The 22,414-nt window shown below is 46.5% G+C and overlaps 1 protein-coding gene across 11 annotated transcripts in view; it reads left to right on the forward strand.

Annotated features, from left to right (window-relative positions):
* The window catches only part of NOD1 (nucleotide binding oligomerization domain containing 1), a 49,603-nt gene extending 30,243 nt beyond the window's left edge, over window positions 1-19,360 (forward strand). For 5 of the 11 annotated variants that reach the window (XM_054494642.2, XM_054494641.2, XM_054494649.2 and 2 more), the window contains 8 exons: window positions 810-893; window positions 2,141-2,224; window positions 2,966-3,049; window positions 5,465-5,548; window positions 7,038-7,121; window positions 9,958-10,041; window positions 13,687-13,770; window positions 18,180-19,360. In XM_054494642.2, the coding sequence (XP_054350617.1) occupies window positions 810-893; window positions 2,141-2,224; window positions 2,966-3,049; window positions 5,465-5,548; window positions 7,038-7,121; window positions 9,958-10,041; window positions 13,687-13,770; window positions 18,180-18,252 (661 nt within the window). In that variant the 3' untranslated portion in view covers window positions 18,253-19,360. Of the gene's footprint in view, window positions 1-809; window positions 894-2,042; window positions 2,225-2,965; window positions 3,050-5,464; window positions 5,549-7,037; window positions 7,122-9,957; window positions 10,042-13,686; window positions 13,771-18,179 lie in introns of those variants that run through there. The other 6 variants (XM_063667421.1, XM_054494646.2, XM_054494645.2 and 3 more) reach the window with 5 other exon arrangements.
* Window positions 19,361-22,414: the final 3,054 nt, after the last annotated feature.

A 22,414-nucleotide genomic window follows, 5' to 3' on the forward strand; every position in this document is an offset into this window, starting at 1 on the left:
GATGTGGCCTAAAAATCAAGCTTTTAATTTTTCAGCCTTTTACTTGTTATCAAGGTCAGCTTGTAGGTCTAACTGGGCCCAAGGCTTGTGTTTCTAAGTAAAGTTTTGTTGGAACACAGCCATACCCATTTATTTACTTACTGGCTGCTTCACACTACACAGTTGAGTAGTTGTGACAGAGACCACATGGCCTACAGAGCCTAAAATATTTGCTGTCTGACACTTTACAGAATGACATGAGCAGTCTCCTTTGACAGTGGGACCCACAGCCTTTTCCAGTGACAAATCAGGGTTAGCCCATGTGTTTCTGGATGGGGGAAGGCTGTTGGCATTTTGGGTATAACAGTTCTTGTGAGACCTGTCCAGCATTTTGCAGGACACCTAACATCATTGGCCCTGCCTGCAAGATGACAGGGCACTCCCTCCTCCAGTCACAACCACTAAAAGCAGCCCCTGACATTTCCAAATCCATGCCCTCCACCATATGAGAACCAGGTACAGGGTCTGGCTGACACATAGGTCACATGCAAAGGGTGGATGTCAGAGGTGGCTGTGTCCTTCATGGTCGTGTGAGGAGCTAGGGGCTGTGCTGCAGCCTCGCTCATGGGCTGGTGCAGGATTGGTCTGGCGGCCCCACATTGGCCAGGCTTTGTAAGGGGCTATTTGGCTGATTGCTGCAGCCATTCTCCAGGGGTGTCTATACCTGAGAAAACTCCAGGGCCTGAAGGCTTCTGGATCTTTGTAAGATTTATGATCCTTCGTAATGAGTGCCTGCCCTGACTCCTAATTTTTTTGCTGTTTTGTTTCAGACTCAGCGTAAACCAGATCACTGATGGTGGGGTAAAGGTGCTAAGCGAAGAGCTGACCAAATACAAAATTGTGACATATTTGGGGTATGTCTTTCTCCAGAACAGTGGGCCAACTACCTGGTAATAATACAGAGCTGCAGGGAATTCACATTCCTGTAGGTCCCTGGATGATCGGCACGGATGGCCCAGGGCTGGGAAGAGCGCTGGCCCAGGAGTTGAGAGTCCTGGGTTCTCTTTGTGGCTTGGCCAGTTATGAAGTCTTGCTGAGCCTCAGCCTCCTCACCTCTAAAACTGGGATCCCAGTATAGGCAAGTAGGCTTACAACTGGTTATTAGGGGATGCAATGAAAATATAAGGGGATATATTTAATAAATGCTAGAATCCTGTTTATATATTAGTCTGGACTATTTTGGGTCCATAATCCCTCATCCAGAGCCTTTGGGGCAAGACCCGAATGGGGATTCTGAGTGCATGCTATGGCATAACGTGGCCACAGGAGTCTAAGGCAGTGCCCCATTTTCAAACACTTTCATATTTCTCCCGCAGAATGTATGAAACAGTCAAACCAAGTGTGGTAAGAAAGACTATAAATAGCTCCACATCAGTTGCCAAAAGAATTGTGAGAAACTTTGCGCATTCAGAGCCTTTGAGGTTTTGGAGTCTGAGAGAAGGGATTGTGGGCCAGCCCCACACCACTGGTGGCTCTGCAAGCTGGAGCCGTTGTTCAGTTTCTTGGGGCCTCAGTGGCCTTCGATGTTAATGAGGACATGGACGCAAACGACCCCGGGCCACACTCGGCTCCAGGGCTCTGTGTGGCTGTGGAACCCTGGAAGCCTGAGCTTAGCTGCCTTTCAACTTCCATCTGCTGTACTATTGAATTGGCATTGTGCGGTGAGATGGCTGAAAGGTAGACATCGAGAAGTTTCAATATTCAGAATCTTTTCTTCTCAAGATGCTGAATGTAATCTTAGTTGTAAATACCCATCACCTGCCAGTCACCAAGCACTCATGCACCAGGGCTTTGCGTTATGTCCTAAGATCCTCATAACCACCTTGCAAGGGGGCTATCATCGTTACCCCTGTATTACAGATGGAGAAACTGAGGCACAGAGAGGTGAGGTGACTTGTCTCAGGCCATAAAGCTGGGGAAAGTAGTGGAGCTGGTTTTGAACCTGAGCTGTGAGACCTCAGAGCCCTAAACTCTGGTGCCTGTGTGTTCCCCTTTCAACCCAGACTTTGGAAATCAGTAGACAGCATATGCTTCAAAAAACAGGGGCTATTAAAATGACATCAGGAGCCAGAAAGTCTCATGGCTGTGCTTTCTCTTGAAGTTTATACAACAACCAGATCACCGATGTCGGAGCCAGGTACGTCACCAAAATCCTGGATGAATGCAAACGCCTCACGCATCTTAAGTAAGTGGGGTAGGCACCAGGTTCCTTAGTATCTTCTCTTGGTCGCCCCCTTCTGTTGTTCAAAGATTAAATGTCACGGTAAAGAGCTTTCATCCTAAAGCCTTCCACTTGTCCCAGGGCCATGTTGGTCAAGTAAAGATACCTCTGTGTGATCTGTGAGGCTTGGATTCTGGAAGGGCCTCCTGTTGTTGGTAGGGGGAAAGGTTGGCATTTTGATTTCATTAACTACTAGCCCGAAGAAAGGACTAACTCTCACCCTTTCTGGTGGTCTTTTTGCCCCAAGGGAGTTTCCTGTCTGGTTGCAAGGAAGAGCTTGGGCCCTTGCCCTGCTGTAGATGTGCCCTGCGCAGGGGGTGACAGTGTGCCAGGCTTGGAGCCTCTGGTCCTGCCCTGACAGTGGCCACATACCTTGACCCTTGGCAGTCAAAATGGGACCTCCCAGGTCTCCCGAGGGAAGTCAGTGATGCTGCTGAGGTCACTTAGAGGACCCCAGGGAGGGCTCAGGTCCCTGAGCTTCTGCAGAGACTGTGGACCATCTCCTGGAGAGGAACCCTGATTGCTGTCCTCAGGGCTTCAGGTCCCTCCCTGACAGGAGGCCCAGGGCATGGTTCTTGTGGATCCCAGAAGAAAGTGTACAGTTCCCAAGATGGGGCTGGAAGGGGCTCTGTGCTGGGGAGGAGGGTGACCCACGTTGGAGCCCCTGCATAGCTGGAGGCTGACTGTGCGTGACTCTCTCTGTAGACTGGGAAAAAACAAAATAACGAGTGAAGGAGGGAAGTGTCTCGCCCTGGCTGTGAAGAACAGCAAATCAATCTCTGAGGTTGGGTGAGTAGAAGGGGACGGATATATGTGGTACAACCTTCTGTGTGTGGGGGGGGCCCCTGCTGTTCTTTTCATACATTAGTACACCAGAAGGACCACTGGGGCTCGCTGTCGGGGAGAGATAGTGGAGAGCTTTCACCATGCTGCAAAACTGAAACCGTGCCCATTAAGCAATGACTCCCCAGTCCCCCTCTCCCCTGCCCCTTGCAGCCACCCTTCTACTTACTCTCTCTATGGTTTTGACTACTTTACCTCATATAAGTGGAATCATACAGTATTTGCCTTTTGGGGATGGCTGATTTTACTAGCATCATGTCCTCAAGGTTCATCCACATGGAAGCATGGGACAGGATTTCCTTTTTTTTTTTTTTTTTTTTTTTTGACAGAGTCTCGCTCTGTTGCCCAGGCTGGAATGCAGTGGCATGATCTCGGCTCACTGCAACCTCTGCCTTCTGGGTTCAAGCGATTCTCTCACCTCAGCCACACGAGTAGCTGGGATTACAGGCACCCGCCACTGATCCCAGCTAATTTTTGTATTTTTAGTAGAGGTAGGGTTTCACCATGTTGGCCAGGCTGGTCTCAAACTCCTGACCTCAAATGATCCACCCACCTCGGTCTCCCAAAGTGTCGGGATTATAGGCGTGAGCCACCATGCCCGGCCAGGATTTCCTTCTTTTTTAAGGCTGAGTAATACTCCATTGCATGGCTATGCCACATTTTGTTTACTCATTCATCTAAGAACAGACACTGGCTTGCTTCTATGCTTTGGCTATTGTGAATAATGCTGCTGTGCACATGGGCATACAAACATCTCTTCAAGGACTGCCTTCAATTCTTTTGGGTATATATCCAGCAGTGGGATTGCTGGATCACATGGTAATTTTTAATTTTTTGAAGAATCATCATACTGTTTTCCACAGCAGCAGCACCATTTTATGTTCCCACCAACAGTGCATTCCAGTTTCTCCACATCCTTGCCAACACTTGCTATTTTCTCTTTTTGACAGTACCTATCCTAATGAGTGTGAGGTACTGTCTCATTGTGGTTTTGATTCTTGAGGCTTTTTAAAGCTTTTTGTGTCGTTATAATTTTTATTGGATTATAAAAAGAACACAGGTAATTTTATTTGGAAACTATGAAAAATAATAAAAATTATCTTCTCAGAAAATAATTCTTGTTAACATTTAAGCTCAGTTAAGCTCTCTCACTTTCTCTTTCTTCTCTCTCTTTGTACTACTTTTAAAAAATATAGTAGGGGTGAGACTATGTGTATCTATACTATAGTAGGGGTGAGACTATATGTATCCTTCCTTTTTCACTTAATCTCATGCCTTGAGTAGCTTTCCACTTTATTAAAAATGTGATGCCATTCAATTGTATAGTAAATACATATATGTAAGCAAAACACTGAAAACTCTTTTTCTGGGTTCCAGCAAGCCATACCTGGAATGTTGTAAGCAGGTAGTTTGCTTGGTGTGAATGTTTTGTTGAGGCAGCCGCCATTGTGTTGTGAGTGGGCCACACGAACTTGCTTTGTTGTGTGTAGACAGTGTGTGCTGATCCTATTAGGAACAGCCAACACTTTGTGTGAGCCACACACTGTTCTAAGTGCTTTGCATCTGTTAACTCAATGAATCCTCACAACAACTCCATGACGGAATGCTCTAATTATCCCCATTTTATAGATGGGGCAACTGAGGTCTAAGAGACTACATAATTTCCCAAAGTTCGCACAGGTAGCAGATAGCAGAGCCAGGTCAGGAGTCTACCATCTTACCATGCAGACTGTTTTAGCCAGAGCCTCTCCGGATCTGCTGTAGGGGACAGAATATAGCTTTATCACCGTACCTCTCCACCAAGATGGCCACAGCCCCAGAGCTTGGTTGGGTAACATCCTCTTTATGTGACAGGAACATTGCTGGTGGGGTTTCTGAAGGTACTTCCTGCTCTTTGTCTCCTGGAAGACTGTGTCTTCAGGAATGTCTCTGACCCTGCCCAGAGCTGAACAGATGCTGGGAACCCAGCACCTGCACACGGCCTTCCCTCCAGGACTCTGTGGACTTCTGTGCTCCACAGGAGACATGCAGGTGCCTTCTCTCATGAGCTCAGGCTCCTGGGCTGACAGCTCTCTGAAGCTCGCGGTGAGGCTCGGTCTCTAACTGTGCCACTTGCCGATGGCCTCTATTCACAAGGCTTCCCCTGCTCTTCGATCTTGCATCACCCCTTGAATTTGAAATCCAGAGCAGCCCACTCAGAGAACAGTGCGAGGAATTAGTGTCCAGGCCACAGATCCAGGGACTGGGCACAAACATCTGCCTGTTGAGTAGGAACTGAGTGGTGGCCATTGGCAAAAAAGGAGGGGTGAGTGTGGCTGTTTCTGGGGGAGCTAACATTCACTATCTTGTCTCCTCCCTTAGGATGTGGGGCAATCAAGTTGGGGATGAAGGAGCAAAAGCCTTTGCAGAGGCTCTGCGGAACCACCCCAGCTTGACCACCCTGAGGTAACTGTGGCCCTGCTGTCTCCAGGGGCCAACCTGGTCCCTCCTAGCTGCTCTAGGTTTGCCGGGGAAGGGTGATTCGTGCTCCTAATAGAAGAGGAATTTGCATGTGTGATTTTCCTTACTCTTGTGAAACCTTTCTTTGATGCATAAGAGGCCATCTAGTAACACACATTCTTTTTTTTAACTTTAAGTTCTGGGATACATGTAGAGGATGTGCAGGTTTGTTACATAGGCAAACGCGTGCCATGGTGATTTGCTGCACCTATCAACCTGTCATCTAGGTTTTAAGCCCTGCGTGCATTAGGTATTTGTCCTAATGCTCGCCCTCCCCTTGCCCGCCACCCCCCAACAGGCCCCAGTGTGTGTTGTTCCCCTCCCTGTGTCCATGTGTTCTCATTGTTCAACTCCCACTTATGAGTGAGAACATGCAGTGTTTGGTTTTTTGTTCCTGTGTTAGTTTGCTGAGAAGGATGGCTTCCAGCTTTATCCATGTGCCAGCAAAGGACATGATCTCATTCTTTTTTTATGGCTGCATAGTATTCCATAGTGTGTATGTGCCACATTTTCTTTATCCAGTCTATCATTGATGGGCATTTGGGTTGGTTCCAAATCTTTGCTATTGTAAATAGTGCTGCAGTAAACATACATGTGCATGTGTCTTTATAGTAGAATGATTTATAATCCTTTGGGTAAATACCCAGTAATGGGATTGCTGGGTCAAATGGTATTTCTGGTTCTAGATCCTTGAGGAATCACCTTAAGTGTTTATTCAGCTCAGTGAATTCTGCGTGTGTCCCACACCAGCCAACCACCACCCCCATCAAGACAGAGGACATTTCCAGCCCCTCAGCCATCCCTGCGTGTCCCTTGCTGGTAGAGGAAGGGTTTCCTAAGTGCAGATAAAACTTAATAAGATGCTGGTCAGCAGGTTCCTGCCCCTTCCTTGTCCTCAGGATGATGCTGGAAAAGAGGGACTCTTTCTCTCTATAAACGGGGATGCTCCTACCCAGCCCCCGCTTAGGCTGCTGGCCAAACCTTGGGACCTTGGTATGTCCAAGGCTCTGCTGCTGTCCTTCCTACCTCTGAAAAAGAATCCAAGAAGGTGGGGACAGTAGCAGAAGAGACTTTGCCAGGTCTCGCAGATGGGGTACCTTGATGGGGCCAGCCTTTGGAAGGACAGCTTGCCAGGCCTCCCCAGCCTCCTGCCCGTGTGCGGAAACCTGAGGCGCCGACCCCAGCCCACCGTTGTGTGAGCAGGCCGTGCTGATGGCCCATTTCCTGTCCGGCCTGCCCTTGTACTCTCTGTGTGGGCTCTGGGGCAGCAACGCCTGGGCACCGCTGCTGCAGCCGAGCACTTCTGCATCCTGCCCCGAGCGAGCCTGGGCTGGGGCCATGGCCAGGCAGAGACTTCCCAGCTGTTCTGATGTTGAAGCTAAGATTGAATGTAGATGTGTCTTTAATAATTCACCCCAAGCATGTTCCTTCCTAGTCTTGCGTCCAACGGCATCTCCACAGAAGGAGGAAAGAGCCTTGCGAGGGCCCTGCAGCAGAACACGTCTCTAGAAATACTGTGGTAATAGCTCGAGTCATTTCATTTGTTTGTTTGTTTTTCTGAGATAGGATCTCGCTTTGTCGTCCAGGCTTGAGTGCATTGACGTGATCTCAGCTCACTGCAGCCTCGACCTCCCAGGCTCATTCAAACCTCCCGCCTTGGCCTCCCGAGTCCTGAGACTATAGGCACACACCACCACACCCAGTTAATTTTAAAATTTTTTGTAGAGATGGGGTTTTGCTATGTTACCAAGGCTGGTCTTGAACTCCTGGGCTCAAGCAGTTCTCCCGCCCTGGCCTCTCAAAGCCCTGGGATTGCAGGTGTGAGCCACTGCACCTGGCACAGAGTCATTTTGGAGGGTTTAGATCCCAGGAATTATCCCAGGGGCTGGCTGCACATGGCCTGGAATCTTAACAGAAAAGGTGTCTCCCAATTGGAAAGGCTCTAGGCCTTTCAGTTAAGTTGATAATTTCCTCCTAGAGAAGAGAATAGCCACTTCCACAAGCATAAACGGGTACAGGAGGAAGTGGGCTCCAGGAGCCTGGATCTGAGGCCTTGGCCTTCTAGGCCCCAGGAGAACCAGAAGGCTGGCCATGCAAGCTATCCAGGTATCCTTGGATACCTTCAGATGTGCTTAGCAGAGGCCAACTTCCATGCACTTGGCTCAAAATTTTCTCCCTCCTCCTCTTCACCTGCCTTCCCCCAGGCAGCCTCCTCCTTCCCCAGGTCTTCACATCAGGGTTTGGCCTTTATGCTCCATCCAGCTCATCCGTCACTTGTCACCTGAAGGCCACAGTCCTCGCTCCCTCTCTGCACTCCAGGGCACTTACTAAGTGGATGTGGCCTCCTGAGGGTGTTTTTTATTGGTGTTCCCTTTTTTATGGCCACTTAATGTTTTATTTTGCTTTATTTGTATTTTATTTACATCTCTGTATCATAAATTCCATACAGGTGGCTGGGAGCAGTGACTCACATCTGTAATCCCAGTACTTTGGAAAGCTGAGGTGGGAGGATTTCTTGAGGCCAAGAGTTCGAGACTAGCCTGGGCAATATAGCGAGACCCTCTATCTAAAAAAAAAAAAAAATTCCTTACAGGTTAGGTGAGGGAGTTGTATTACATCCCTCCCTATCATCTACTCAGAGCCCAGTGCTCATTTGATCTTGCTAAATTAGTTACTGAGAATAATGACAATATCATCTTCATGAGAGAGTTTTGACATTAGGCCTGCTGTCCAGTAAGTGCATTTTAAATTCTTTCCCCTCAACAAATCATTTAACATTTTGAAAAGTAGTATATGTTTTTTGGAAAAAATGTAAGACACTAAAGGAGGACATGAAAGTACCTCCTAAAGTTCCTCCTAAAAGGAGGAAGTGAAAGTACCTCCCTTTGTGTTTTCCAAAATAATCTTTCCTTTCTAGCCTTTTGTTCTATGTATGTTCAAAGATATGCAAAATAGAATAGCATTCAACCAGTGGCTCTAAAAATATTGTAATCACGGATTACACATATTTTACATGTCTGCTTTAGGGTTTCTCAATCTTGATGCTGTTGACATTTTGGTCCAAGTGATTTTTTATTATGGTAGGGCTGTCCTGTGTGTCATAGGAGGTTTAGCAGCATCTCTGCCCTGTACCTCCCAGTGGTGAGGATCAAAAATGCCTCCAGACATGGCCAGGTGCCCCATGGAGAGTGAAATCACATGGATAGCAGTAATGTCAACACCTAGAAGCCCTCAAGTGCTGACTGTATGCCATGTGTTATTCTACACTTTTTCCCTGTGTTAACTCACTCAGCCTCACAACCACTCTATACGATCTATACTGTTAACGTTCACCAGTGAGAAAACTCAGACCCAAAGAACTTAAGCCTGTTGCCTGAGGTCACCCTGCTGGTGGGAGATACAAACCTGCCCAGGCTGAGTCTGGAGTAGGTGTCAATGCTGTGTTCTTCTCCCTCCTCATTCTACCTCATTCTCCCTACGAGCTGCACAACATCTCGTTGAATAGATATCACAATGTATTTCATCAGTTGTTTCTGATTTAAATTTGTTCAGATTTTACATTAGGATAATACCACAATGCATGCTGCAATGTATAAAGCTTTGTGTGTATATCCTTGCACACTGTAGGGTAAATTTCTAGAAGTCTAATTATCTTAAAATGAAACACATTTAAAATTTGGACAGGCACATCCAAACTGCCCTTCAAGGAATGATTTTTTTTTTAAATGTTCTTTCTGTTCTATTCTTCTTCCTAATGATTCTTTCGTCCACTGGCACAAGTGGGTCCTACCCTGTTTACACTGAGGAGCTTTGGTGCTTTATCCAGACCACTTCTGGTTCTAAGGACCATTGAGAGACTTCCTGAACTTTCAGTCACTTAACTTGGGTCCCTCACAAGTTAACTGAGAGCAAAGTACTGAACGCATTTTAATGTGCAGTCAGTAGCTGTTTCAGGTCTTCAAACTAACTTGGATAACACACTGTTAGTGGTGTTCAAGGGACCTTGGGACTAGAGGAGAACTGAGAAGCAGGCATTGACCCTTTGTTTTCCATGGGCCCCCATCTTCCATGAAATCTGAGGACTCAGCAAAGGTGGGGAGGGAGGGTGGGCTCCTCTACAGGTAGCCGGGCTAAGAAATAGGAGCCCAGGTACAGGATTTGCATTAGAAATGAGTCCCATTGACTTTCTGTGGGGCTGACAGGCTGGGCTTGGAGCCTGGCTGTTTTCTGGGTTCTCAGCAAGTGATCATCTGCATAGCTGGAGAGCCTTGGGCTGAGCTCCTGCTCTGTGAACTCTAAAACAATGTCTGCCAAGTAGGCTCTCTTGAGTAAATACTTCCTTTTTTTTTCCTTAGGCTGACCCAAAATGAACTCAACGATGAAGTGGCAGAGAGTTTGGCAGAAATGTTGAAAGTCAACCAGACGTTAAAGCATTTATGGTAACTCAGAGAACCTTAGAATTTCAGACTGTGCTACTTTTCAAAAGTATTTTTTGAGATAAAATTTACATACTGTAAAATTCACTCTCTTAAAGTATACAATTCAGAGGTTTTTAGTGCAACCATCACCACCTAATTCTAGAACATTTTCACTCCTCTTCCCCACTCCAAAAAGCCCCGGTATCCATTAAGCAGTCACTCCCTATCCTTCTCCTTCCCAGACCCTGGCAACCACTAATCCGCTTTCTGTCTCTGTGGATTTGCCTACTCTGGGCATTTCATATAAATGGAATCAAGCAATATGTGACCTTTTGTCTCTGTGTTCTAGCATGTTTCATTCCTTTTTATGGCTAAATGATAATTCACTCTAGGGAAATTTTGCAGTTTATTAATCAGTTGATGGGACGTTTGGGTTGTTTCTACTTTTTGACTATTATGCATAATGCTACTGTGAACGCTCCTGTTCATGCTTTTGGGTGAACATATGTTTTCATCTCTTTTGGGAATATACCTGGGAATAGAATTTCTGGGTCATATGGCAATTCTGTAACTTTTTGAGGAGCCACCAAACTGTTTTCTAAAGTGGATGTACTATTTTACATTCTCACCAGCAATGTATGTGGGTTCCAATTTCTCCACATCCTCACCAACACTTGTTATTGTCCATCTTTTAAAATCTAGTTATACTAGTGGATGTGAGGTAATATTGTGGTTTTGATCTGCATTTCCCTGATGACAACAATGTTGAATGTCTTTTTATGTGCCTACTGGGAGTCTGTATAGCTTCTTTGAGGAAATGTCTCCATATCCTTTGCCCATTTAAAAATTGGGTTTGTCTTCTAATGCTGAGTTATAGGGGTTCTCTATATATTCTGGGTGCTAGACCTTTACTAGATACAGGTTTTGCAAGTATTTTCTTTCTTTCTGTGGAGTTTTTCCTCTTTCTTGATAGTGACCTTTGAAGGACAAAAGTTTTTGATTTTTGTTTTTTTTGAGATGGAGTCTTGCTCTTGTTACCCAGGCTGGAGTGCAGTGGCATGATCTTAGCTCTCTGCAACCTCCACCTCCTGGGTTCAAGCGATTCTTCTGCCTCAGCCTCCTGAGTAGTTGGGATTACAGGCATGAGCCACCATGCCTGTCTCATTTTGTATTTTTAGTAGAGATGGGGTTTCACCATTTAAGCCCAGGCTGGTCTTGAACTCCTGACCTCAGGTGATCCGCCTGCCTCGGCCTCCCAAAGTGCTGGGATTACAGGCGAAAAGCCACTGCACCCGGCCAATAGTTTTTAATTTTGATGAAGTCCAATTTATCTATTTTTTTCTTTGGTTGCTTGTGCTTTCAGTGTCTTATCTAAGAAATGATTGCTTAATCCAAGATCACAAAGATCTCCACCTAAGTTTTCTGTTAAGTGTTATAGTTTTTTCCCCTCACATATAGGTCTGCAATCCATTTTGAGTTAATTTTTGTATAGTGTAAAGTGAGGGTTAACCTCATTCTCTTGCACGTGGATATCCAACTGTCCCGGCAGCACCATGTGTTGAACAGATTATCTTTTCCTATTGAATGGCCTTGACACCCTTGTCAAAAATCAATTGACCATAAACATATGGGTTTATTTCTGAATTCTCTGTTCTGGTCCATTGATTTATATGTCTCTCCTATGCCAGGACCATTGCTGTAGCTTTGTAGTACATTTTGAAATCAGGAGGTGTGAATTCTACTTTGTTCTTCTTTCTCAAGATTGTTTAGACCATTCTGGGTTCTTTGCATTTCTTATGAATTCAGACTCACCTTGTCAATTTCTGCAAAAAGACTAGACTCTGCTACATATTGTTTTTTCTTTGCTTTTTAGCGTGCAGAATTATTTGATCCCATTCCCTAAGTGCAGGCCAGCCTCTCCAGGGAGAGCAGAGCTAGGACACGGCCAGAAAGAGAGTTTTGGCTGCTTTGTGCATTCCCAACCTGCACTGGCCCTAGTGAAGGCAGCCTGAGTGGGTGGATGTGCCTGGACACTGCAGGCTTTTTAGGGGCATTAGGTGCTCTCCTTCCTGGCCTCCTGCCACATCTTGGTTGGAGGCTGCCTTCCCTGCCTTCAAAAAAGTCTAAGTGGTGACTAGAAAACAGCAGAGTGTAACTGAATACAGAACTCGGTGCCCACTTCCTGGTTCTATTTTTGTCCCTTTTGAAAGGGAAGGTCATTACCTCTGCCACTGAACCCGGGGGCCCTAGCCCTTGTAGGGTGTGGCTGGGAGCACCAGGTCCTGGCTGCAGCCCAGCCACCAGTGGTCCTGTGTGCTTGGGCAGTAACAGTGACAAGAGCTCCCTTCCCCTGGACACTGTGCCTAATACACACCCTCCTCTTGAAATCTCACACACCCAGTGGATGGGGGGCACTCTTATAGTTATTCTCATTTTACAGATGACACAACTGAGGCACAGACAGATATGTTTATTTCTTCAAGGTTCTGTAGCTGAAAAGTGGGGAGGGAGGGTTTAAGGGGAGCTGCAACCGCTCTGCAATACTGCCTCTCACGAGGGAGTCCTCGTCACTCATGAGAGCACAGGGCCCTCATCCTCCTGGTAAGGGCTTCCTTCTTGGGTCAGTGCCAGGATTTCTAAGGGTCAGGTTTAGCAGGAGCCTATTCTACAAACAGCCAGGAGCAGGGAATGACTCTGTGATGAAGCGCAGACACCACAGCCTCTTGATGCATTTATTTCCTGGTTGGGTTAGAAGCATAGCTGCCCAAGGGAGCATTTCAGGAGAGGCCTGGCTTCCTAGCGATAGCTGAAAACTTTGTTTCATTTGAATCACTGCTACCCAGAACAATGGGGTGCATTCTCAGAGGCCCCATTATTAAAGCTTTTCCACTGAGCCCCATGAGAACTATTTCATGGCAGCATAACTGTTTCTCCTCCCTCCCTCTTGCATGTTGGTAGCCTCTTAACTTTAAAACCTGCCTTGCCTTTCCCTAGCTACTTGGAAGGAGACGTCAGACTTCCTGTCCCATGATGTGTTTCTTAGAATTTGTTGTTCAGATTGGTGGTCTCCCAAATATATATATATATTTGTTGTTGTTGTTCGTTTTTTAAACGGAGCCTCACTCTGTCACCCAGGCTGGAGTGCAATGGCACGATCTTGGCTCACTGCAACCTCCACCTCCCGGTTCAAGCAATTCTCCTACCTCAGTCTCCCGAGTAGCTGGGAGTACAGGTGCACACCACCATGCCCAGCTAATTGTTTTGTATTTTTAATAGAGATGGGTTGGCCAGGATGGTATCGATCTCCTGACCTCGTGATCCATCCACCTCGGCCTCCCAAACTGCTGGGATTACAGGCATGAGCCACTGCACCGGGCCCCAAATATTTTGATTATGCACCTCTGCAGTGAAAAATGCAAACACACACATCTGTTCATGTATTACATTACGTTCACTATAAAAACAGAAAATTTTAAAAATGTCAAGCTGTCCTTTACTCTAGTGGATCTTATCTAGACACTTTTAGCCAGATACAAAGTCACATGGACTCAGTTCTTCCCCTGACCAACTTATCTCTTATCCCAAAACACCCTTGCAACTCCCTTACGAAGGGGTCAAATTTGATTCAGTATTATGGATTTTATACAAGTTATGTTCTTCTTTCAGGCTTATCCAGAATCAGATCACAGCTAAGGGGACTGCCCAGCTGGCAGATGCGTTACAGAGCAACACTGGCATAACAGAGATTTGGTAAGATCCCAGCGTTTGTCACAGTAATAACACCAGTGACTGTTTACTCACCACCACTGACTATGTGCAAGGCACAATGCAGGGTGGTTTCTGTTTATTCCTCCAGCAACCCTGCGTAGTAGTGGTATTACCTCTGTTTTACAGATGTAGACAGAGGCCCAGACCAGTGAAATAAGGTTGCCCAAGGTCACTACAAGAGAAGCTAGAATTCAGCCCAGAATGCCTGATTCCATAGTCTGTGCTCTCCTGCCCTGGGCCCCCGCCCTCGTCTACCTTCATTGGGTGGGATGGGGGAAGTGGCCAGTGAAATGATTTCCTAGTGGAAGTAAATCCCCCTGGGACTCAACAATTGAGAGACGAATGTGTTAGCCAGGAGTTTGGAGCTTGTTCTTCCCCTTTTCTGGGCTCCGTGAGACATTTCTAGGCTGGCTTGAACTGACTTATGCTCTTTGTCTACTTCTTTTTTCTGCTTTGAGAACTTCCTTATGCTAATAGAAGAAAAAAAGTTTGCTTTACTGTGACATTGAGCGCCATGCCACTTCTTTCTTGCCTCCCATAAGGCACAGACAATCCCCACTCAGCGGCTCCCGTAATTGCCTGGGTGATGTGGGACTGGGTGGATGCTGGGAGAGGGGCCTTGTATTAGTCTGTCCTCATGCTGCTAATAAAGACATACCCGAGACTGGGTAATTTATAAAAGTGAGAGGATTAATTGACTCACAGTTCCACATAGCTGGAGAGGCCTTATAATCCAATAGAAGGCAAATGAAGAGCAAAGTCACATCTTACGTGGCAGCAGGCAAGAGAGCTTGTGCAGGGGAACTCTATAAAACCATCAGACCTCATGAGACTTATTCACTACCATGAGAACAGTATGTGGGAAACTGCCCCCATGATTCAGTTATCTCCACTGGCCTGTCCTTGACACGTGGTGATTATTACAATTCAAGGTGAGATTTGGGTGGGGACACAACCAAACCATATCAGGCCTGTAGCGCATGCATGGTGTGTCCAATAGAAACAATGGTCGCCATGCTCATGCACCTGCTTCATGCCAGGCACTGTGTTAGGGGCTGGGGATGTGGTAATTAATGTGACTAAAGTGCTGGCTGACCCAAGCTGAGCATGGAGGGCCCAGGATACCTCAACCCAGACTCGTAAATGCTCTGGAAACTTGTTTTGAACCTCAGAGCCTGAGACAGCCCTTCCCAATGTGAAGCTTCAACCCATGTGGAGACTGGCAGAGGGCAGAGCCAGTTTCCAGTGAGAACACAGGAGCTTCTGAGCCCACTGTGGCTTCTCTAAGCTCTAAGGGGCAGTCTCACCATGGACCCAAACCCTCAGCTCAGGTGCCCATTCCTCATTAACTATGTCCTCCTTTCACGACTGGGGAGAATTTCACAGCCAATTAAAACAACAACAACAAAAAACAAAATAACAAAAACAGCTTCTTGGCCAACACAGGCTCCTCATATAGTGTTTTTTAAACTTTGCTTTAGAACTTGTTTGGAACTTGTCATAAAATCAGATCAGTTTGGTGAGTTGCAACCAACAATATTTAAAAAGAAAACAGAACAGAACAAAATATCAGGGTGCAATGTGCATGGTATGGAAGTATCATTTCATTCATCTTAGTTCATGCTTGCATGTAAGTGGATGTGTGTTTGCATAAGTGTTGGTTCACAACGTAAAACGTAATTCTTATTTGGGGTTGTAGACAAAAGGTTTTTTTTTGAAAAACACTGTTGGCTAGGCATGGTGGCTCATGCCTGTAATACCAGCGCTTTGGGAGGCCAAGATGGGCAGATCTCTTGAGCACAGGAGTTTGAGACCAGCCTGGGCAACATGTGAAACCCTGTCACTACAAAAATTAGCCCGACATGGTGCTATGCGCCTGTAGTCCCAGCTACTCAGGAAGCTGATGTGGGAGGATGGATGCATGGGAGGTCAAGGCTGCAGTGAGCCAGGATCATGCCACTGTAATCCAGCCTGGGTGCCAGAGACCCTGTCTCAAAAAACAAAAAAGAAAAAAAGAAAAACACCGTCATAGAGAATAGAGCCCAGATCTAAGCAGACATCTGTGGCCTGTGTGCCTGTGATGCCCAGCCTGCCCAGCAGCCTGGGAAGCACTGGAGGGCACTGGAACTTTTTGCATGGGTCTTTGCCCTCAGGCCACTCCATTTCTGCTGATTCTTATGTTTTTAGGACAGCAGGCAGAGGGGGAGAGGAGGGAGACTGCCGGACTACAGAACAGTTTTCAGAGCACAGTTGGCTTCCACTTTTCTCTGTAGCTGGTCAGGCGGGTAGTAAAGACCTACAGTTGCTTTAATTCTGTCAAGTTTCAAAATCTGCACTGCCTCCCTCTTGAGGGTCACCATTCCTACACAAGGAACCATTTGAGTAGGGCCAGGAGCCTTCAGCTTCAAGGCCTGCACTTGTGTGGAGAGGGGAACTGGCCACCAATTCAGAGAGGGCAGGACAGGCGGCATGGGTGCTGGTCTTGGGAGTGTCTTCACTTAGGTCCCTGGCTTGTTCTGAGGGCCTCCAGAGCATGCTCCTCTGTGTGTGACTTCATGGGACTGGGCTCTGAGAAGGCCGTGGCTTTGTTGGCCCTGCCAGGGGCTGCCACACCAGGCCACAGGGTTGTGGTTGAGCTGGCCGGGGAGCCAGGTTCAGGGAGCAGCTCTGCTTGGAGCCAACACTTACAGAGTGAGCCTTCTCCTTGGACTTGTTATCTGTACTGACACTTATTTCTACCTCATTCCTTTCTGAAAATAACTTGGAAGTCTGAAATCCCTTGATGAGTTCTGTCTTTAACAACAGAAATTAGAGGTGAACAATGAACACTGTAAATTACAGAAATGTATCCCACTCCAGTATAACAGCTTTCTGTGAGGCTATCTCCTCCAGACTGCGGCTCTGGGAGGGTGGGGCCTGAGTCAAGGTCGTGGCTGTGGTCCTAGGGACTAGTGCTGTGTCTTCATTTATTCCTTGAATAACAAACAAAATGCTTGAGCATCAGGGACTGTGCTAGCACCAAAAATCCAGTGGTGAACAACATGGCTTCATGGGTTCACTGGCTAGAAAGTGAGATGCACATTAAAGAAAAAATCATTTGCATAATTATTTAATTACAACTGTGATGGGTACTATCACAAAGGGGAAGGCCAAGAGGGAACCTGATTTAGATGAGGTTGCAGGGAAGGCCTCTCTGAGGAAGCAGCACTTACGCTAAACCATGAAGGATGAATAGGAGCTAGTCAGCTGAGGCAAGTATTCCATGTAGGGAACAGCATGTGCAAAGGGTCTGGGGCAGGAGGGAGTGTGGTGTCCTGGAAGAACTGCCAGAAGCTGCTGTGCCCCGGGGTTCAGACAGTGTGGAAGAGGGGACTACAGGAGGCTGAGGAGATAGGCAGGGACTGGACCATAAAAGATCTGTGGGTCATGATGCGCATTTTGGTCTTTATCCTAAAAATCATGGAAAGTCAGTGAACAGTTTGAAGCAGGAGAGAAATGTGATCAGATCTGCATTGCAAAAAGACCAATTCTTGGCTCTTCTAGGAAACTGGATTGGAGAAGGCCAGAGTACGTGGAAATGACCTGTCAGTAGGACATTGTACTGATCTAGGGAAGAGATGATGGGTGCTCAGACCAAGATGGTTGGCCGAAGATATAGAGAGGTTCCAGGGAGGCATTCTAGATTCTTAGGAATTAGGAGAGAACTTTGTGATACAAGGAACATGGGGATGAGAAGGAAGGTGTCCAGATTAACCCCCAGGTTACTAACCTGCACAGCAGGATGAGTGGTCCATTCACTAAGCCAGGGGACCCTAGGAGGTGTGGCTACTTTGAGGTGCAGGGGAGAGGTCCAAGTGAGGATGCCAAGCAGGTAACTGCCTCCACTGACATATAAACAAGGCCGTGGCATTGATGAGATCGGGTGGGGAAAAGGGCTTAGCCCCAAGCCTGGAGGAAATCTCAGATGTAGAGGTCACATGGAGGAGAATATAGGAAAGGAAATGGAGGTAGAGTGCTCAGATGCAGGAGAAAAATCAGGGCATATAACTAAGCCAAGGGGAGGGAGTGCTTCAAGAAGGAGGGAGAGGAGAGGTCAGGACAGCCAAAATCCTGTGAGGGCCAAGAAAGACAAGACCTGGAAAATGTCATTAAATTCAGGCTTATGGAGGCTACAGGTGACCTTAGTGAGACCCAGTGAACAGAGGGATGGCAGCTGGAGAGGATCCATGCTAATATGAAGGAACTATCTGAAAAGGGTATGTTCGTTAATTTCAGGGATACACATGTATTGTGTGATACACGAGTGTGTGCTATGAACACACCTTGGGAAGGAGTGTGCGAGGGTCCTTAACATTTTACCTGTGTACTTTTGTCTTCCTCCTTTTCAACAGCCTAAATGGAAACCTGATAAAACCAGAGGAGGCCAAAGTCTATGAAGATGAGAAGCGGATTATCTGTTTCTGAGAGGATGCTTTCCTGTGCATGGGGTTTTTGCCCTGGAGCCTCAGCAGCAAATGCTACTCTGGGCAGTCTTTTGTGTCAGTGTCTTAAAGGGGCCTGTGGAGGTGGGACTATCAGGAGTCCACTGCCTCCATGATGCAAGCCAGCTTCCTGTGCAGAAGGTCTGGTCGGCAAACTCCCTAAGTACCCGCTACAATGCTGCAGAAAAAGAATGTGTCTTGTGAGCTGTTGTAGTTACAGTAAATACACTGTGAAGAGACTTTATTGCCTATTATAATTATTTTTATCTGAAGCTAGAGGAATAAAGCTGTGAGCCAAACAGAGGAGGACAGCCTCAGCTCATTCCAACGCCTGCCATAGAGACCAACGGGAGCGAGTTGGTCACCGCTGTTTTCATTGAAGAGTTGAGGATGTGGCACAAAGTTGGTGCCAAGCTTCTTGAATAAAACGTGTTTGATGGATTAGTATTATACCTGAAATATTTTCTTCCCTCTCAGCACTTTCCCATGTATTGATACTGGTCCCACTTCACAGCTGGAGATACCAGGGTATGTGCAGTGTGGGATTTGACTCCTCCAAGGTTTTGTGGAAAGTTAATGTCAAGGAAAGGATGCACCACAGGCTTTTAATTTTAATCCTGGAGTCTCACTGTCTGCTGGCAAAGATAGAGAATGCCCTCAGCTCTTAACTGGTCTAAGAATGACGATGCCTTCAAAATGCTGCTTCCACTCAGGGCTTCTCCACTGCTAGGCTACCCTCCTCTGGAAGGCTGAGTACCATGGGCTACAGTGTCTGGCCTCAGGAAGAAGTGATTCTGTCCCCCCAAAGAAACAGGGCATGGCTTGCCTTTGTGGCCCTGGCATCCAAATGGCTGCTTTTGTCTCCCTTACCTCGTGAAGAGGGGACGTCTCTTCCTGCCTCCCGAGCAATTGAAGGGTGACTAAACTGGCGCCAAGACTCAGGGGATCGGCTGGGAACTGGGCCAGCAGAGCATGTTGGACACCCCCCACCATGGTGGGCTTGTGGTGGCTGCTCCATGAGGGTGGGGGTGATATTACTAGATCACTTGTCCTCTTGCCAGCTCATTTGTTAATAAAATACTGAAAACACTCTTACGGGTTGAGTCTGGAGTTTTTGAAGGGACTTGGCCTGGTAAGCACTCGTTGACTTCTGAGCCCCATCCTGACTCACTCCACAGGCGGGAAGGGGCTCTGGGGTGATGTGCTATGAGGAGAGCCTGATGAAGGCCAGGGGTGTCACCAGTTTGATCCTTCACAGGCCTCTCTGCCTACCAAGGGACAGGAAGAGGCTGCGGCAGCCTCTGAGGTCTCTCCATCTGGCCTCTGAATCTCTTCAGGTGGCTTCTCAGAGGAAATAACTTGTGAGTAGGGGGTGGCTGGTGCCAGGACAGGCCAAGTGGGCCAAAGTTCATGCCTTCATCACCATGCCATGGTAGAGCCCACAGGTCAGGTTCAATGTCCACTACCTTCCTCGGCTGTTCACTGCTGAGTGGCGGACCCAGGTAGGCCCATGGCAAGAAGCACTCGAGCTGCCAGGGGCAGCACGTGACAGGGGAAGGCATGCGGGGCCTCCAACGGTCCACCTCTGAGTTCTTAGAGTCCAAGCCTGGCTTTGTCGAGCAGCCTGTTAGGAAGGGGACCGTTGCAGGGGAAATCCTGTACGGTTAAGCAACTGCAAGGTGGCAGTTCCCTTAAAGGCTCAATTTTAGTGGTTCCTACGAGGTCCCTCCCAACCGCAGACCTGAGTATTCACCTAATAATCACCCCAAGACAGCAACTCTCCTTACTGCAGAATCTGGGCAGCAAATATGCCCAGAAAGAACAAGGGAATGAGCATGGCCCACTGAAGGCCAAAGGGGGAGTGCCACAGACCTCAGACTTGCCAAGTCTTACCACGAAGTTCACGTCTCAGCAGACAAAATTCACATTTTATTAAACTGCTAAAACTAAACCCTTGAGGGTCTAAAATTTACTCAGAAACTACCGAATGTTATTGCTTTTAGAGACTATCAAAATTAAAACTGCCGCCTCTAGGGAATGAGAATTTGTGTGGTATTGACTTAAATTCTATTTGGAAATACTTTGATCTTCCAGATGGCAAGTGGTAGATTTTTCTATTCCTCCTGTAAAACTGAGACCAGGCTCCTAATTTGATGGAAAGATTCTCTTATTAGAAACAGGTGAGCTTCTGAACAGAAACATGGAGACTTTTCCTAATCAAGAAAAAGACAATTGAAAAAAAAAATTCTGTAAACAAGGGCTATGTCTCTTTCTTTCCACAGGACATCTTGATTGATTTTGGGAAAGAAGCTACAGCTCCCATATTTCATACCTGCACTTGTGTCATGTCCATGCTGACATGGAACTTCTTTATAAAGCCATGTGGAGCCACTGTGTGGCCATGTGGTATTAGCTCTCTGGAGCACGCTAGCTGTGTAGCTTTGGAGCAGTCTAAGACGGCCAGAATCTTGATTTCCTCCTTGAAAAAACTGAGAGAATCTGACTGAAAAGGTTGTTGAGAGGATTAAATGAGTCATGGAAAGTAGCTGGCACAAAGGCAGGCACAGGGTCCTGCTCAACGTATGGCAGTTACTATCAAGCCAGCGGGTCTCATTTCCACTCACCATGGGACTCCCAAGTTGTCCCCTTCTCACTCGTAGGCTCAGGGAACTTTCCAACAAGGTCCAATACAGGACTAGGAGTTCTCAAAGTAAAACCCCAAAATATTCAACTTCAAGCTTCCTGTAATATCCTACCTTTGTCAGTGAAAAGCATAGCTGTTAGTTTTCATTATTATTACCAAAGACCATACTGCCATTTAAGTGTCAACTCACTGAACATAGGGGGCACCTGTGTCTTCACTGCACAAAAGAACAGAGCAGGAGCTGGCACCACCCTAGGGAGCCAGGCTCACGAGCCTTTGCCAAGCGGGAAAGCGGTTTCTGCTCATCCATATTTTGGTTCACTTCCAGGTGAACCACAGGTCTGTTTCCAGTAACCAATTGCTTACTTACAAGAAAAAAACCTTGCTCTAGAGCTGAAAGGCAAAACCATGACCATTAACCCAGGATCATGAAGAATTTTAATGAAAGTAGAATGGCATTGTGAGGAGGCTGAGACTCATGTTACCAGGGGACATCCCAGCACTACTCTCTCAACCTTAAAATGGAATGAACTGCACCCAAGACCACCTTAAGACTCTTAGAGACATTAAGTACTGAAAAGGTTATAGGCCCCTCTGGATCTATAATGAAAATATTTAAATACTAAATTATAAAGTAAGTGCAAAGATGTTAAACGAGTTTCTAATTTTTCCCATGACTACTTGGGTGTTTTTTCAGACCAATAACAAATATTAAAGTGTCTCAATTTTTTCCTGGACTTTTTTCTGTTATAAAGTGCATTTATTTTTGTTGTCAAAGTAATGTTGTTACCCAGTGTAATGCCTGTGTGACCTAAGTAAATTTCTTCCCCACCTTAACTCTGATTATCTTTAGGAAACGGGATGTCTGTGGTCAAAACTCCCCATCGTGACCAAACCAGCTAAGAGTGGTGGGATCCAAGATGGCAGCTCACTTGACCTCTGAAGAACTTCTAACTTCATTATAATCTAATTTCCATGCTAAATGACACTCCCCCCAGTGCCAAGCCAGCTGACAATCACCATGACAATGACCAGAAGAAACCATAAAAGGACAGAAAAGGGGGACAAAAACTCTGGTTCTGAGAAATTATCTACCTAATTCCCAGAAAAGACATGAATACTTTTAAACTTTTCCCCTTGCTTTTAACTCCCCAACCCCTTCATTAAAGATGCTCCGTATCTGTGACTTCCTGGCTCTCATGGGGAATGTCCTATATTTGTGATTTCTTGGCTGTCATAGGGGGATGCCCTATCCCTCATGGGCTGAGAAGTTGATTTGTGAGCCAGGCTCCCACATCTCAATTCTATGGGCATCAAATAAAGCCTGCACTGCTAGATGCACACTTTCAATTTTGTGTATTGGCTTTGTGGCACCAAATAGGAAAATACTCCATTTTAGGGGGGATTAGCCTTGTCAGTAATGTCATAAAGGGAAAAATTTAATGTTTATAATAACACAACACTAACACAGCTATTTTAATTTTTGTATGTAATCTTCCAT

The sequence above is a fragment of the Pongo pygmaeus genome, chromosome 6, assembly GCF_028885625.2.
Source record: "Pongo pygmaeus isolate AG05252 chromosome 6, NHGRI_mPonPyg2-v2.0_pri, whole genome shotgun sequence".
NCBI classification, from domain to species: domain Eukaryota; kingdom Metazoa; phylum Chordata; class Mammalia; order Primates; family Hominidae; genus Pongo; species Pongo pygmaeus.